The sequence below is a fragment of the Vulpes vulpes genome, chromosome 3, assembly GCF_048418805.1.
Source record: "Vulpes vulpes isolate BD-2025 chromosome 3, VulVul3, whole genome shotgun sequence".
In the NCBI taxonomy this organism is placed as follows: Eukaryota; Metazoa; Chordata; class Mammalia; order Carnivora; family Canidae; genus Vulpes; species Vulpes vulpes.
This window is the reverse complement of record NC_132782.1, coordinates 115,332,552-115,349,737: the sequence shown is the minus strand read 5'-3', so window position 1 is coordinate 115,349,737 and position 17,186 is coordinate 115,332,552. Positions and strand designations below refer to the sequence as shown.

Below are 17,186 nucleotides of genomic sequence, written 5' to 3'. Positions count from 1 at the left end.
CTCCCTATTCTGTTGTGTCCTCAGTACCCTCCTACCACCAACTAGCCCAGGGGACTTGGTACAGTAAGGGAACGGTACCAGCTGGGGGTCCTACCCTTCCCCCAAACTGCAGTGTCTGCCCAGCACCTGGTCATCATCCCCACAGCTCCCCACCCCCACTCTTTAGCCATAGAGGCCTTTTATCCCCCTCCCCACCCTCAAGTCAGCTTCCCTGTCCACCCTATTTTGTCTAATGCACACTCATCCCCCAGCCTCACTCCCCTAGGGAAGCCACCCGTGACCTTCAGACTAACCCTGATGCCCTTCAATGCCTCACCCACTCCCTCCACATTTCCTGAGTCTTTTTTTTTTATTTTTCTTTTCTTTTTTTAAAGATTTTACTTTTTTAAGATTTTTATTTATTTATTCACGAGAGACACAGAGAGAGAGAGAGAGAGAGAGAGAGAGAGGCAGAGCGAGAAGCAGGCTCCATGCAGGGAGCCTGATGTGGGACTTGATCCTGAGTCTCCAGGATCATGCCCTGGGCTGCAGGCAGCGCTAAACCACTGAGCCACCAGGGCTGCCCAAGTTTCCTGAGTCTTTTAACAAGGCTTTCCACTCTCTGTGCCCTTACGTGGCGATCGGATGACTGTCCCCAACTGAAAGCTGAGGTCCTGTCCAGAAAGTCGCTTTATTTATCAACTTAACCACTACTGGCCCAGTGAGTCAAGTGTCAAGCACGATTTGTAGAACTGGGTGTGTCATTGTGAGCACAGCGGTGGGGACAGTGGCTCACACAAGGTCCTTAACAAGAGAGCGCCGCCTCTGAGTCTCGCAGACCCACCACCCTGGACGGAGGACCTGGAGCCTGGAGCCTGCCTGCCCCAGCCCTGCCCCCTGGGCCGCTGGGGGTTTATCTGCAGGGCGATGGCTCAATGAGAATTCGTGGGGAGGAGGGGTTAGGAGGAGCGTGTCTGAGGGGAGCAGGAGGGGCTCCAGGCGCCAATTCCGGAGTTGGCGGGAGGGAGGCCCCCCTGTGTGCACCTCTCTCCGCCCCAGACCAGGCAGGCCTTTTGTCCGCCCTCAACCGCTCAGTCTTTCACCGATTCCACTCGAGTTAACCCAGATGGGCTGCGAGCGCCAAGCCTACAACAGGGCAGGTGTCCCTTAGGATCCTCAGGAGCGCACAGCGGGGGGCTAGGGGCGCTCGGGGACCCTCCGCGGTGTCCCTGAGCCCCCCTGCACCGACCCCCACCAGCCGGGGCCCTGGCGGTGCTAGCGGGGCTGGAGAGGTGGGCGGGAGGGAACCTCCAGTGGGCCGGCCCCAGCGAGCCCCCCCACACCCACCCCCGCCAGCCAATGAGCGTGGCCCCGACGGGCGGGGGGGGGGGGGGGGGGGGGGGGGGGGGGCCGGCCCACACTCTGGGCATAAAGCCTCTGCGGCCTCCCCGCCCCGCGCATTTCTGGTTCTCCTCAGACTCAGAAAGAACCCACCATGGTGCTGTCTCCCGCCGACAAGACCAACATCAAGTCCACTTGGGATAAGATTGGTGGCCACGCCGGTGACTACGGCGGAGAGGCGCTGGACAGGTGAGCACCCAGCTCTCCCTGGCGCTGGGGTTCCGCCGCCCCCCACGCTCCGTGTCCGCCTCCCTGGGCCCCTGTCCTCCCCCCGAGACCCCTGTCCTTCCCCCGCGGCCTCTTGTCCTCCCCCCGTGGCCCCTGTACTTCCCCTACAGCCCCTGTCCTTCCCCCGGGGCCCCTGTCCCCACTCCCGCAGCCCCTGTCCCTCCCCCCGCCCGTCCCTCCTCCTGTGGCCCTTGTCCTCCCCCCGCTGCCCCTGTCCTCCCCCCTGTGGCCCCTGTACTTCCCCTACGGCCCCTGTCCTTCCCCCGGCCCGTCCACCCCCACCCCCGCCCAGTCCCTCTCCTGAGGCCCTTGTCCTCCCCCCTCCACCCCACCTCCCCCCCCACCTCCCCCCCCCCCCCCCCCCCCCCCCCGCGGCTCACCGGCCCTTCCTCCTGCAGGACCTTCCAGTCCTTCCCCACCACCAAGACCTACTTCCCGCACTTCGACCTGAGCCCCGGCTCCGCCCAGGTCAAGGCCCATGGCAAGAAGGTGGCCGATGCGCTGACCACCGCCGTGGCCCACCTGGACGACCTGCCTGGCGCCCTGTCCGCCCTCAGCGACCTGCACGCCTACAAGCTGCGGGTGGACCCCGTCAACTTCAAGGTGAGCCGCGGGCTGGGCCAGGACACACCTGGAAGGGTGCACAGAGACCCCAGGGCTCCCAGTGGTGCAGCCCGCCCCCCGCCTGACGGCCCCTCCCTCCGCAGCTCCTGAGCCACTGCCTGCTGGTGACCCTGGCCTGCCACCACCCCAACGAATTCACCCCTGCCGTCCACGCCTCCCTGGACAAGTTCTTCACTGCTGTGAGCACCGTGCTGACCTCCAAGTACCGTTAAGCTGCAGCCGCGGCAGCAGGAGCCCCTGCCCTGGGCCCCTGGGCGGCCTCCTGCACCCGCACCCTGCACTTCCTGATGTTTGAATAAAGTCTGAGTGGGCTGCAGCCTCTGAAGGCCTCCGTTGTCTTTGTCTGCGAGTGGTGCAGGTGGTCTCCTCCCCGCAGGAGTGGGGGTGGGGGGGGTTGGGGGGTAGGAAGCATAGGGCAGCTGAGGGGAGTGCGACTGGCCTCCCCTGGGGACTGCCACTACCTGGGAATCGCAGGCCTGCTCCCTGGCCACACCCAGGAGTCCTCTGCTCCCTTTATTTGATGTCCTGCATTTCACTTAAGAGCTTTGCAGATTCAGCTGGGATTTGCTCAAATGATGAACTGGTTTCCATCTTTATCTTTTTTTCTAAAGATTTATTTATTTATTCATTCAGAGAGAGCAAGAGAGAGGCAGAGACACGGGCAGAGGGAGAAGCAGGCTCCATGCAGGAAGCCCGATGTGGGACTCAATCCCGGGTTTCCAGGATCACACCCCGGGCTGCAGGCGGCGCTAAACCGCTGTGCCACTGGGGCTGCCCTGGTTTCCATCTTTACATTTGAAGACACACACTTGGTCTGAGAGTTGATGCACCTCTAGCCTGGACCTCTGAGCTCTCATGCTTCTGGGTGGTGGGAAGAGACAAGAGGTCAGGCTCCCGGGAGTGGCACCAAATGCCCCCACCCATCAAACTTCCCAAATACCACACAATCTAGATGAAATCAGGGTAAGCAGTGCAATCGTAGATGCCAGACCTTTTCCGGCAGCACCTCTTTCACTTGGTGTCACTTCCAGGACACTAGCTCTGAACATGATGACATCCTGGGGCACCATGGATCTGGAGGCCTGGTTTTTGAGGCTAGATCAGCATTTACTGCATAGCCCAGAGACCGGCAGCACCCCTGAGGTCCACCAACACCCCCCCTCCCACCCCACCACACACAAACACACACTGCAACAGAGAAGAGCCAAGTCCTGGGAGCCAGCGCTCCCAAATGCTTCCTCCCCTCAGAGTAAGCCCCTAGCGCCTTAGGTGTCTGGTCCTGAAAGTCATCCTTGGAAAATGACGTGGCAGGTCTCTGTGATACCTTTAGCACAGCTGGTGACACAGCATGAGCTCTCAGTAAGAGGTGGCCTGCCTTTACTTATTGTTGGGAAAAATGAGGACCTGGGCTACAGGTGGGAACAACCCAGATCTCTGGCAGGGGATGAATGGATAAAGAAAATGTAGTCTATCCATACAGTGGAATATTATTCAGCCATTAAGAGCTCTGAAGCCCTGACAAAGGCCACAGTGTCAAGGAACTGGAAAGTGTGCTAAATGAAAGAAGCCAGACACAAAAATGTATGGTTCCTCTTATATGAAATATCCAGAATAAGCAAATCCACAGAGACAGCTGACTTGTGGGCCTGGAGGAGAGGGGTTACAGAGTGACTGTTAATGGGGACAAAGTTTCCACTTGGGATGGTGGTAGTGGTGGCTGCACAGATGTGAACGTGGTTAAAGACACTGGATTCTACAACTTCAAAATGGCCAACATGGCGGGGGATGGGCGCGTGGGTGGCTCAGTTGGTTAAGACTCAGAATTGATTTCAGCTCTGGTCATGATCTCAAGGTTGTGAGATCCTGCCCAGCATCCGGCTCCACACCCAGCTTAAGATTCTCTCTCCCATTCCAAAAATAAATAAAAAGTAAAATAAGGGCAGCCCAGGTGGCTCAGTCGTTTAGTGCCTGCCTTCAGCCTGGGGTATGATCCTGGGGTCCTGGGATCAAGTCCCACATCGGGCTCCCTGCATGGAGCCCTCCCACATCGGGCTCCCTCTGCCTGTGTCTCTGCCTCTCTCTGTGTCTCTCATGAATAAATAAATAAAATCTTAAAAAAAAATAAAGTGAGTCACCTAATGGACTAAACCACTAGGTGCCCCCCACCAAGTTTGTGTAGAGTGGTGCCTGGCAAGGAGTGAGTGCCCCATAGGTATTGGCATTGCTATGGAGATACGTGCAAGGCACTTAATAAATGCTGGTTATCCTGAAAGAACATGTGCCATGAGTCAGGCGCTTGACATCTTATCCACTTAATTCTCACAACTTTGGGAAGACGACATCTTTATGTTCATTTTACACAATAAATGTGAAAATAGAGTGTTCTAAAAGCCTCTGGAGGAAGGGAGGGAGAATAAGCTGACGTTCAATGTCAAAGTCCCTGCTACACTCCAGGGTCCCCTAATTCTAAGGCTGATAATACATTCTTCGTTTCCACATAGTAAACAGTACAGAGTGGGCTTGGTCCCCGCCCCCCGGGCCCCTGAGCGCCTGGCTCCGCAGCAGACGCGGCGTGGCGCCCCCTGGAGGTCGCGGGGACCCGGGCGCGGAGCAGGGGCGCGATGGCGCTGTCGGGCGAGGACAGGGCGGCGGTGCGCGCCCTGTGGAGGAAGCTGGGCGGCAACGTCGGGATCTACGCGACCGAGGCCCTGGAGAGGTGCCCCCCCGCCCCGCAGCCCCTGTCCTCCCCTCGCGGCCCTTGTCCCCCGCCGCGGCACTCGTCCCCCCCCCGCGGCCCTCGTCCTCTCCCCGCAGCCCCCCCCCCGCCCCTGTCGTCGCCCCCCGCGGCCCTCGTCCTCCCCCCGCAGCCCCCCCCGCGGCCCTCGTCCTCCCCCCGCAGCCCTCGTGCCCCCCCGCGGCCCTCGTCCCCCCCCCGCAGCCCCCTCCCCCCCCGCGGCCCCTGTCGTCCTCCCCCGCGGCCTTCGTTCTCCCCCCGCAGCCCCCCCCGCGGCCCTCGTCCTCCCCCCGCAGCCCTCGTCCCCCCCCGCGGCCCTCGTCCCCCCCCCCGCAGCCCCCTCCCCCCCCGCGGCCCCTGTCGTCCTCCCCCGCGGCCTTCGTTCTCCCCCCGCAGCCCCCCCCGCGGCCCTCGTCCTCCCCCCGCAGCCCTCGTCCTCCCCCCGCAGCCCTCGTCCCCCCCCGCAGCCCTCGTCCCCCCCCCCCCGCAGCCCCCTCCCCCGCGGCTCACCTGCCCTTCCTCCCGCAGGACCTTCTGCTCCTTCCCTGCCACCAAGGCCTACTTCCCGCACTTCGACCTGAGCCCCGGCTCCGCCCAGGTCAAGGCCCACGGCCAGAAGGTGGCCGACGCGCTGACCGCCGCCGTGGCCCACCTGGACGACCTGCCCGGCGCCCTGTCCGCCCTCGGCGCCCTGCACGCCCACAGGCTACGCGTGGACCCCGCGCACTTCCAGGTGAGCCCGCGGGACCCGCCGCGGCCGGGCGGGGGGCGGGGGGGGGGGGGCGCGCGCGACGGCTGCCTGTGCCCTCAGCTCCTGAGCCACTGCCTGCTGGTGACCCTCGCCCGCCACTACCCCGGAGACCTCGGGCCCGCCATGCACGCGTCGCTGCACAAGTTTCTGAGCCACGTGACCTCGGCGCTGGCCTCCCGCTGCGGCTGAACTGGGGGGTACGGGATCCCCAGCCCCCACCCCCCGCGAGCTCGGACTCGGAGTAAAGTCCACGCAGGGAAGCCGCCAGCGCGCGCTTGTTCTCTCCGGGGCCGGGGCCGGGGCCGGGGCCGGGGCCGGGGCCGGGGCCGGGGCCGGGGCGGGGGGTCTCGGAGACGCAGAGTCGCGCCGCACCGTCTTCTGACCCAGGGCGGGGGGCTGAGGGAGGGGCGCCCCCTGCTGGCGCGGCCGGGGTCCTGCGCAGGCCCTGACCCTGGAGGGTCCCGGGGGTGCGATTGTCCCCATCCAGGCCCGGGGGTGAGGGGGCTCCTGCCGCAGACAAGGGGGGGCCCCGGAGCCCCACCTACATCCCACACTTCCAAGGAGCTTGGATTTTCTTAGATTTTCCCTCACAAGAGCAATCCTAGTCATTGCAGACACTTCAGAAAATGGCCCAGTTAGGGAACCTTCCTCCGCACGCCAGTGTGTGGGCACAACCATGACTAGGGCAACTCGCACCGGACACGTGGCAAAACTGTGTGTGAAGAAACGGGCAGGATGCGAGGTCAGACTCAAGGGCGTGCATGTGACACACACGGTAGCAACCCCACCCCAACCTGCATCGAGCTAACATCAATGCACAGCCTTCCAGGTCCTTCCAGGAACATTTAGAGACACTTTTCTGAAACTGTGTCCTCAGAGTGACACTGGAAAAAGTGGGCACATTGTACTATATAAAGAGACACAAACCTCAGTATGAAGAGGGAAAAAGCGCACACCAAAAGCAGCACAGTGGGCCCTGGAGGCTCAGCGGTTGAGCGTCTGCCTCCAACTCAGAGCATGACCCAGGGTGCCGGGATCGAGTCCCACATCGAGCTCCCTGCATGGAACCTGCTTCTCCCCGGGGGGAGGGGAGGGGAGGGGGGAGCAGAGGGAGAAGCAGGCTCCACACAGGGAGCCTGACGCAGGACTCTATCCCAGGTCTCCAGGATCACGCCCTAGGCTGAAGGCGGCAATAAACCGCTGGGCCACCCGGGCTGCCCTGTCCCACCTTTTTTGAAAGACAGTCAACCCAAAAGAAACATAATCCAAAGGATAGCTAGGCACCTCACAGTGTACCGACGGCTGACAGGCGTTTGCAGTGATCCTCAACAACATGCGTGTTAAAATACTCCTTAACAAGACACTTGGCATGAAAAAGTATTAAAAAGGCAAACCTAATACACTTCTGGTGGAGGTGTAACTTGGAATAGCCTTTTGGGAAGGTAGTTCAGTTGTATCCCGTTGTGAGCTGGTGAATGATGCCTGGCACTCTGGAAGGTGGGGAAGGGGGCTGATTTGTAGCAGTTTCCAATTTCCATGCTGTCATCATCGTTGATCTCAAGTCCTAATTTTCACGGAAAATTAGGAAAAGATGCATAGTATCTGCCAGTGTGTTCTATATCCACTGCCCAGATACAAAATAGAGGTGAACACAGATAATAAAAACATGAATAATAGTAAGTTGTAACTTAATTAAAAGTAATGAGTTTTCAGTATTACTTTTTTTTAACATGAACTATTTATTTGTGAATTGATATTGTTTAATAGTGGAGCTCTCAGAATTCCTGAAAAGTTAGCATGAGTAATACGGCTAGTATTACTAGTATTACTAGTACGCTCCACACACCAATAGCTATATCCTTTAAATCCAAAAAATGCACCCCAGGCATGCTTTGGTTGTGGAGCGGCCTTTGGCGGTCTCACCTCCAAACAGGCTCTGTGGCCCAATGTCCCTGTCCCCTGCCACCTGTGATCACACGTCGAGGCCCTCAGGAGGTCACTGCCAAGATTTCCACCAGCCCACAAGTGACAGCATGGCAGCCATCTCCTCCAGCAGCTGGCTGGTGGCCACCCATGACCATGACCAGTGCCACCTGGGTTCCTCTTCCAGTAGTGGCTCCTGCACAAGTGGAGCATCCTGGGGAAGCCATTCCTCACCACTGGAGTCTCCCCACGGCCAACCTGAGTCACTGGTGGGCAAGCTTCTTTTTTGGGAAGTCCACTCTCCTGGTCATGGCTACAGAGTCCTCAGAACACTCGGAATTTCCCCAGGCCTCCAGTGGCACAGTCACCTGTGACCTTGAGGAAGCAGCCTAGGTAGCCAGCCTGGGAAAGCCAACACCAGCCAATCTTGGATGGCCACCACCAGGTTTCAGAAGGTGCTAGGCTCATCAGAGATGCCCCCCAGCTGCCCTCGCCATAGACCAGGCAAACGACAGCAAGCAGAAGCAGTTGTATATATCAAAAATAGTAAAACACCAAAAAGGAAGTTGAGAGAACCAAATAAAAATTCAACCAAAGTTGAACTAACCAAATAAAAATCTTAAAATTAAAAAATAATAATTATCTGGATTCCTTCATAGGCCCCAAGCACCTGGCAAAGCAAATAAATCCTCCCTAGATAAAGGCACTTCATTATAGGCTGCAGAGGGCAAAGAGCAGCACACTCACCAAGCACACAAGGAATGAGAAACCATGTCTGAGAGCCAGCAGACACGTGAGTCAGCACAACAGACCCACGAGGGTCAGGTGTTGAAGATGTCAGATTCAATTATAGGTGTGCCTACTATGTTAAAAAAAAAAAAATTAAAGGCAAGATTTTAAATACCTGCAGGAAATCATAAAATATAAAAAGTGACATAGCACATATGAAAAGCTGGAATTTTCATATGAATTGCATTAAACCTATATACATATGAAGAAAAGCCATAGTCATCAAAAATAAAAATCCATGGGTAAGTTCAACAGACAAAGCACAGTCATAGAGAGAAGTAGGCAATTTAAAATAGATTAGAATTGGGCAGCCTGGGTGGCTTAGCGGTTTAGCGCTGCCTTCGGCCTGGGGCGTGATCCTGGGGACCCGGGATCGAGTCCTGTGTCAGGCTCCCTACATGGACCCTGCTTCTCCCTCTGCCTGTGTCTCTGCCTTTCTCTCTGTGTGTCTCTCATGAACAAATAAAATCTTTAAAAAATAAATAAAATAAATTAGAATAATTCTCCAGACGACAGCCCCAGCCCACCCTGAGCAGGAGCTCCTCCTGAAATTCTGTACCCTAGTGCCTCACCGTCTCCTGACTCTAGTGAAGGTTATACTTCAAGCAGAAGGAAAGGGAGCCTGGGGACAAGCAGGAGATGTAAGGAGGGATGAACAACAAAGTGGTAAATGCAAACATTGATTACATATAAAATAGTGTCTATGGGGTTAGAAAGAAAAAAACCTCGATAGACATGAAACTAATAACTGAGTCATGATGACTCAATGGCAGTCGAGTGCTTTTTTTTTTTTTAAGATTTATTTATTTATTTATGATAGACATAGAGAGAGAGAGAGAGAGAGAGAGGCAGAGACACAGGAGGAGGGAGAAGCAGACTCCATGCTGGGAGCCCAACGTGGGACTCGATCCCGGGACTCCAGGACCGCGCCCCAGGCCAAAGGCAGGTGCTAAACCGCTGAGCCACCCAGGGATCCCCCTGGAGTGCTCTTAAGTCTTTGTATTACCCGGGAGGCAATCTAAAGTTATTAGTTTTAGATTTTGGTAGGTGTATTAGTTTCTTACCGCTGGCGTAGCAGAAACTTAGTGATTTAACACAAACTTATTCTCTAATAGTTTGGGAGGGCAGCAGTCCAAAGTCAGTTTTCACTATGCTGGAATCAACATGTTGTCTGGACTGTGCTCCTCCCTCAGGAGGCTCTGGGGGGAAATCTATTTCCTTGCTCTTTCAGGTCCTAGAATTACATTCCTTGGTTCTTGGCCTCGTCCTCCATGTGTAAAGCTAGTAGCATCTTGCTGCCTTCTGCAGGCCAATCTCCCCCTGCCTCTCTCCAGTAAGGACCTGTGTGATTGCATTAGGCCCACCAGGACAACCCCAGCTCAAAAATCTTAATCATTTTCAAAACCCTTTTGCCATATGAGATCACACTCACAGGCTCTAGGGATTTGGACCTGGACCTCTCTGGGGGCGATCATTCAGCCTACCACCACCACATATTAAGCATACTTGCTGTAACCTCATGGGCAACCGTAGTATAGAGTGTATGACTTCCAAAGTAATCGAGAAGAAAAAGTAGGACGTTATTTTAAAACAATCCCTTCAAAAAAGAAGCAAAAGTGTTAACAGAATGAGTGTGACAAATAGAAAGCCCAAGATAAAATGCTACCGGCAAAACCAAAATGTTAACTATATTATGTGACTTATTTGATCCAAATAAAGGATAAAGATCAGACACGTAGGCTAAGACAAAATGCATAGACTCAAAGTGTCACTAATAAAAAAATACCCCAGGGATGCCTGGAGGCCTCAGCAGTTGAGCGTCTGCCTTCGGCTCAGGTCGTGATCTTGGGATCCGGGATCGAGTCCTGCATCAGGTTCCCGGCAGGGAGCCCCCACCAGAGCCCCCACCTCCTGGAGATTGCTTCAGAGTGGCATCTCATACATTCATTGCCACTATCTAGTTCCAAAACTTTCCATCGCCCCAGAAGGAAGCCCTGTGCCCATTTCCAGTCTCTCCCATTCCTCCCCCAGAACCTCTGAACGATCACTAATCGATGTTCTGTCTGCATGGATTGATCGATCCTAGATATTTCTTATAAATGCAATTGTATGATATGCGGTCTTTTGGGTCTGGCTTCTTTTCCACTTAGCATAGTTTTCAAGCCTCATCCGTGCTGTGCATCAGGATCAGTCCTTTTATGGCTGAATACTGTTCCATCATACGAAGGGACCACATTTTGGCTTTTGTGTATAATGCTGCAAAAAACACGGGGTGCATGGATCTCTTCAAATCAGTGTTTTCACTTTCTCTGGGCAAATATACAGTACTGGAATCATTGGATCATGTGGTATATTTAACTTTCTGAGGAACCTCCACAGTGTTTTCCACTTTTTTTTTCTTTTTTTAAGATTTTTTATTTATTTATTCATGAGAGACACAGGAGAGAGAGCCAGAGACACAGAGGGGGAAGCAGGCTCCATACAGGCAGCCCGACGCGGGACTTGATCCCGGTCTCCAGGATCATGTTCTGGGCTGCAGGCGGCACTAAACCACTGAGCCACCTGGGCTGCCCATCCACTTTGTTTTCTGTTTATCCATTCAGCCATTGATGCATATTTGGGTTGTTTCCACCTTCTGGCTATTTTAATTTTTTAAATCTTTCTTTCTTTCTTTCTTTCTTCTTTCTTTCTTTCTTTCTTTCTTTCTTTCTTTCTTTCTTTCTTTCTTTCTTTCTTTCTTTCTTTCTTTCTTTCTTTCTTTCTTTCTTTCTTTCTTTCATTCATTCGAGGCAGAGGCAGAGGCAGAGGCAGAGGCAGAGGCAGAGGCAGAAGCAGGCTCCCTCTGGGTAGCCCGATGCGGGACTCCACCCGGGACCCCAGGAGCAAGCCCTGAGCTGAAGGCAGACGATCAACCACTGAGCCACCCGAGCGTCCCTCTGGCTATCATAATAATGTGGCTATACCCATGTGTGTACAAGTACTGAAGTCCCTGCTTGCAATTCTCTTGGGTATATGCCTAGGAGTGCAGTTGCTGGGTTAGACATTCCTGTTTAACTTTTTTGAGGAACTGCCAGACAGCTTTCCCCAGCATCTGCTGTTTCCAAATCCCACTAGCAGTATGAGGGATCCAAGTTCTCCACACCCTCATCAGCATTTTTTTTTTTTTCTTCCCCTCTCTCTTCTTTCTAGAATTATGGCCACACTAGTGGATGCTATGCCTTGCTTTTAACCCACAGAATTCTGTTAGGGGATGGCATGTCACCTCCATGATTAATAATGCCTCTCTTGCAGGGCACCTGGGTGGCTCAGTCAGTTAGGTGTCTGGCTCGATTTTGGCTCAGATCATTATCTCAGGATTGCGACAGGCCAGAGTTGGGATCCATGTTTGTCATGGAGTCTGCTTGAGAGTCTCTCCTTCTCTCCCTCTGCCCATCTGCGTATGCACACACTTGCTGTCAAATAAGTAAAATCTTAAAATAATGTCTCTTTTGCTTGGAGACCCTCCCCCTTTCAAAGGTACCATGTTGTGGCTGCCCACAGAGTGGGCCTCTTATTGACATCCAAAAAATAGCTAAATACTGCCAACAACCATGTGAGCGTTGAAAGACCCTTCTCCAGAATAGCCCCAGATGAGACCCCTTGATTGCAACCTCAGGGGGGGAACAAGGCCGAGCTATGGCTTGACTCCTGGTTCTCAGAAACCACCAGGAGATAATGAATATGCCATAAGCTCTGGGAAGACAAGAGGGGCTGTTAAGGGAAGACAGGGGTTTCCCAGGAGCTGACATTTTCCCACTTCCTGACCCAAGTGCGCACACAGGGCTTGCTTATTCTCTGAACAAGATCTTGTGTGTTCTCTTCCGTAGGGACAAAGGCTGGGTCCAGCCAGGAGGTGACTGGTCTCGAGTCCCAGGCATGCTGGACCTTGGGAGAGGTCCAAAGGAGGTCCTGGCAGCCTCAGGAAAAGGCCTAGGAACATATAATTCTGTACGTATTATATAATATTACATTAATTATGCAGTATCACATACTATATTGCATTTTCTTAGAATATTCCACATAGAATACATGTACTGTATATTACATATTCAGTGTTATATTTTATATATATTTGTCTTATTTTTTTAGGTTTTATTTACTTATTCATGAGAGACACAGAGAGAGAGGCAGAGGGAGAAGTAGGCTCCCTGCAGATAGCCTGATGTGGGACTCGATCCCAGGACCCCGGGGATCATGCCCTGAGCCGAAGGCAGACACTCAACCTTTGAGCCCCCAGGCGTCCCTATATTTGTATTTCTTATATGCATTTATTTCATATAAATACTGTACCACATATTACATAATTATACAGTATCTCACATATGGTGGCACCACACCATAGTTCAGCGCTATGTATACCACGTGGTACTATATTACATATCGTTACATGTACAGTATGCTTAAGTGTCTAAGCCTCTACCTGCGTCGTGATCTCAGGGTCGTGAGATCAAGCCCCGTGTCCGGCTCCAAACCCAGAAGGAGTCTGCTTGAGATTCTCTCTTCCTCTGCCCCTCCCACTCGTGCTCTCAAATAAATAATAAATCCCTAAAAAAAAAAAAAAAAAAAAAAAAAAATACCGCAGGGGTGCCAGGGCGGCTGTCAGTGATGCATCTGCCTTCAGCTTGGATCATGGTCCCAGGATCCTGAGATGGAGAAGCCTGCTCAGCAGGCAGCCTGCTTCTCTGGCTCCCTCTGCCCCTCCCCCAGCTTGTGCCGTCTCTCAAATATTTAACATCTTTAGAAAATATACTGCAGGTTATATATTATTGCATAATTACATATATGGTATTATAGAATACTGCACGTTCTACTATATAACCACATGCACAGCATCATATAATGGCGTGCCAGGTGTTGCACAGTATGCACACAGCACTGTATCACATATGTAACACCATACCTGTCACATTAGTACACATACAATAACAGCACAGTGTATATTTGAAAGCTGCTCAGAATACAGCTTAGAAGTTCTCATCCCAGGAAACATTTTTTGATGACACGGTAAGACAACTTCCGGTGCTGTTATTTTGCTACACACGTGCTCAATCATTACACCGCGCACCTGAAGCTAACACACCACCTTTGGCCATTATATCTCCATAAAAAGAAAGCACATGGGTCTGGTGAAGGGGGCCCTGCCACTGCTTCTCCCCTAGATGGGAGGATGGGGTGTCTCTTGCACAACCTCCCTGGGGGCAGCCCCAGCCCACAAGGCTCAGCAGGATGAGACCCAGCAAGGAAAACAGAAGGTAGAACGAGGAGCCAGAAAGCACTGGAGAACTTCTGTTGCTCAGGAAATCCCCCCAGGGGACCTCAGCCTTCCCTGTGACCCCCGTGTCACTCGGGGGACTGGGCACCCTGGGCTGGCACTCCTGCAGGGATGCTCAGTCCTTCTGCATGGGCTGGGCTAAGGACCATGGACATATGGCAGACCTTGTGCCCATCCCTAAGCAGCCACTAGCTGTCACCTGTGATGCAGCATGCAGGGCGACGCGGCACCACAGACTCAGGCACCAGAAGATGCTGGGATTCAATGCCTGTGGGGATGTGAGGTAAGTAGCGGAGGGGCTATCTGGGGCTGGTATAGGGACCGTGCAGTGGACACAAAAGGAACTAACTGTGCCCACAACTGAGGACAGGACACCTCAATCCCCCCTCGTCCCCCTCCCTCAGCCCCAGGCACTGCCTGTGGTGTGTGCCCTGATGTCGAGAGCCGGGGGCCCCTGCTTTAGGGACACCGAGGGCATCTCACTTCACATCCCAGAGAAAGGCCATCTAGGGTTTGAAGCTGGTGCCCCAACTCCCGCCACCCCCACCCCTGCAGCCCCCCATTCCAGCTCTTGGTGTCCTTCAGACCCACAGCATCCGCAGCCCAGGAGACACACACCTGTGCTACTGACACAGGCTCCTGTGCAGGTGAATCCTGCAAACGCTGCTCAGCACAGAAGCCGTCATGGGCCCCTCACAGCGTGCTTCCACTTACCTAGTGTCCAGAACAGGCAAATCAACAGAGCAAGGTTCGTGGTTGTTTACAGGGCTGGTCAGGGGGAGGGACTGGTAATGGGTAACGAGGTTTCCTTTTGGGGGCAATGAAATGTTCTAAAACTACACAGTGGTAAACCAGAAAGCGGAACATTGTACATTAAAAACCACTAAACTGTACACTTTAATGCTGTTAATGTGTTGAATTTTATAACTCAATTAAAAAACTCTACCTACAAAATAATGGAAGTACATTCTTGGGCCCCTCCCCAGAAAATCGGGATGGGAAGGCAGGGCAGTAACCTGTTTTAAGTCTTCCACGTTTTTCTGATGCCTGCTCAAACTCAAGAGCCACTCAACTGTCCAAGTCTTGCCTGAGCAGGACCATATGCTGGGCCCGATCCCCAAGTAGCCACCATCCCATTCCTCGGGGGGGGGGGGGGGGGGGGGGGGCGTGTCCCCTTCCAAGGCACTATGGTGCACATCCCCTCTCCCACTTGCTCTAAACACAGCTGGGCACCACCTCGCACGGGAAGCTCCCAGCGAGGATACTGTGGACCCCAGGGTGGGTGCTCCCCAAGGCTGGGGCCCTGCTGATCTTACAGTCTCCCACACAGGCTGCAGGGCCTGATGGTCACTCCAAGCCTCCCTTCACCAGACTGTGGTTCTGGGCCTGGAGAGAGATCCATCTGGAGGGCGGACCCCAAGTCCCCCCTGCCATGCTGCAAGGCCCCACTCCTCGACCCCTACACAGTTAGATGCCACAGCCCACACCAGGTGGCCACTGTGTCCCCTCCACTGGACAGAAGCACGGTGTGTGTGTGGGTGAATCCTCAGGAACAGTGGCAGGAGGGGCTGAGGGCCCCATACAGCTCTGGGTGGACCTCAAGAGCTTGGACCCCTGGAGGATCCGCACCTGTCAGTCTGGCCCACCCCAACCTCCTCAGGGATCACAACTGTGTCCTGACATCTCTGCTTCTCTCTATAAACAAATGTTTCCCCTGTTTTTGTATTCCTTGAGAGGACTCAGGGTGGGGTGATGACATCTAGCCCAACCCCTTATGATTTATGGTGACTTCCTCTAGGTACATCTAGAGGGGTACCTAGAAGTACATCCCCACATCCCCGTCTGTGAGCACTCCTCTGCTGGAACCCAACTAGGGTGAGCTGGGGGGTCCTGGGAGTGCTGTGCATGGCCTCCGTCAATCTGACCTCTTCTGGGCCCACCCAGAGCACAGGACCATATGTCCACTGCACTCCTACACACAGGGGCCTGGGGTGCACCAGGGACAAGTGGGTGCCTCTAGTAACAAGGTTGGAAGAGCCAAAAACATCTGCTCCTGAACAGACTGGGGAACACTCAGGTGACGGGGAGTAGCTGCAGCTTCCAGGCACCCTCCAGTGGTCTGTCTCAGCCTCATCTTTGTGGCTACTCCTAAGTCCAGGGAGGTCTTCATTCTACCTTTTCAAAACCATTCCTTCATGAATGGTGGTGATGGCTGCACAACCTGTGAACATACTTAATAATGGTTGAAATAACTTTTACATGTTTTACTAATATTTTTTTAAGCCCACCCCTCCAGATGAGGGATGGAGGCAGGAGGACCTTCTGTCATCCTGGCTCCTAGCCACGTACCTCATGGTGCCTGACCTGGGTGTCCTCTGCATGCCACAGGCAGAGTCCATCGCTCACAACCCCAGGCCTCATTCCCTTTGCCCCTTCTCTCCTAGGACCGCCCTTAACCCACTCATGGCTTTGCACCAACCTGTGTCTACTTCCCAAACCATAGAGGACATGCGTCCACCGACCTAGCTTGAGGTCTACACCACCTCTTGCTTTCTGGCAGCCCCCCTTCCCACTGCAAGCAACATATATACCAGTAAGGCCCCTTCTTCCTGACTCAGCCTGGGCCTCAGACAAGGGCAGTGCAAGGACATTGCTGATACCAGGCCGGGGAGAACCTACGCCGGAGAACCCACCTGCCCGCGTATCTTCTGAGAAGAGGACAGATTGTGGGAGCAGAGCCCAAAGCAGGACCACCAGCCACATCACAGTGCTGGTGGCCACATGATCCAGACCCAGTGACCACTGAGCCAGTCTCTGCACAGAGGGAGTAGGGATGACTGTTTCCATAACGTGGCCATCAGGACCTCTCTCCTAGAATAAACAAACCCCTGCCCCCCAAAAGGGCTCATTTTGTTTTTTGAGTAAATGTGGCAAACAGCGGAGAGCATGGCTACCACCACAGGCTCTCCAGTGAGTCAAACTATGACCTGAACAGATCAGCCAGCCCCCGAGGACCCTGTGGCTGTCATGTGGATGTTGTCCAAAGGCCTCTGGCCTTAGATGACTCCCAAAGGGCAAGCTGTAGTGTGGTTCACGGAGCCAGGCTGAGGCTGCGCTAATAGCACAATAGACAGGCAGCCCTTCCTAAAGAAGTGGATGTGGAATGGGGTACACCTCCGTCCCCTCCAGGGCAACCTGCCGCAGTCTGCACTGCAGGGCGGAGCTGTACAGCCCACAAGCCAATAGCCCTGCACGCTGCACTCCAGACGGTCAGGGCAGGGCACCGGGCATGTCAGATGCCAAAAGTCAAAGGGTCGTCTAACAGTAAGTCACAATTTCTGAGGGTGAGCAAAGCTCGTGGAGAATATCTAGTGTGTGACCACCTGCGGAAGGCCACGGTGAAGTCTCTAGAGCACAGAAGGACAGCAGAGACCCCACCACAGCAG

At 54.3% G+C, this 17,186-nt stretch overlaps 3 protein-coding genes across 9 annotated transcripts in view; 2 read left to right on the top strand and 1 right to left on the bottom strand.

The window, feature by feature from the left end:
* The window catches only part of NPRL3 (NPR3 like, GATOR1 complex subunit), a 67,922-nt gene extending 62,277 nt beyond the window's left edge, over positions 1-5,645 (bottom strand). For 5 of the 7 annotated variants that reach the window (XR_012000703.1, XM_072754291.1, XM_072754280.1 and 2 more), the window contains exon 1: positions 5,477-5,594. The gene's annotated coding sequence lies outside the window, so the exon portion shown is untranslated. Of the gene's footprint in view, positions 1-5,476 lie in introns of all 7 variants that reach the window. The other 2 variants (XM_072754283.1, XM_072754284.1) reach the window with 2 other exon arrangements.
* Positions 1,402-2,548, top strand: LOC112909032 (hemoglobin subunit alpha). Its single transcript, XM_072754321.1, has 3 exons — positions 1,402-1,569; positions 2,007-2,211; positions 2,316-2,548. The coding sequence occupies exons 1-3, from the start codon at positions 1,475-1,477 to the stop codon at positions 2,442-2,444; spliced, it is 429 nt and encodes a 142-aa protein (XP_072610422.1). The 5' UTR covers positions 1,402-1,474; the 3' UTR covers positions 2,445-2,548.
* HBQ1 (hemoglobin subunit theta 1) lies at positions 4,796-5,984 on the top strand. Its single transcript, XM_072754323.1, has 3 exons — positions 4,796-4,948; positions 5,495-5,699; positions 5,778-5,984. The coding sequence occupies exons 1-3, from the start codon at positions 4,854-4,856 to the stop codon at positions 5,904-5,906; spliced, it is 429 nt and encodes a 142-aa protein (XP_072610424.1). The 5' UTR covers positions 4,796-4,853; the 3' UTR covers positions 5,907-5,984.
* Positions 5,985-17,186: the final 11,202 nt, after the last annotated feature.

Coding starts and splice junctions, on each gene's coding strand:
- LOC112909032 (XM_072754321.1), top strand. CDS start 1,475: ATGGTGCTGTCTCCCGCCGACAAGACCAACATCAAGTCCACTTGGGAT. Junction 1,570..2,006: donor GGCGGAGAGGCGCTGGACAG/GTGAGCACCCAG, acceptor TTCCTCCTGCAG/GACCTTCCAGTCCTTCCCCA. Junction 2,212..2,315: donor TGGACCCCGTCAACTTCAAG/GTGAGCCGCGGG, acceptor CTCCCTCCGCAG/CTCCTGAGCCACTGCCTGCT.
- HBQ1 (XM_072754323.1), top strand. CDS start 4,854: ATGGCGCTGTCGGGCGAGGACAGGGCGGCGGTGCGCGCCCTGTGGAGG. Junction 4,949..5,494: donor GCGACCGAGGCCCTGGAGAG/GTGCCCCCCCGC, acceptor TTCCTCCCGCAG/GACCTTCTGCTCCTTCCCTG. Junction 5,700..5,777: donor TGGACCCCGCGCACTTCCAG/GTGAGCCCGCGG, acceptor CTGTGCCCTCAG/CTCCTGAGCCACTGCCTGCT.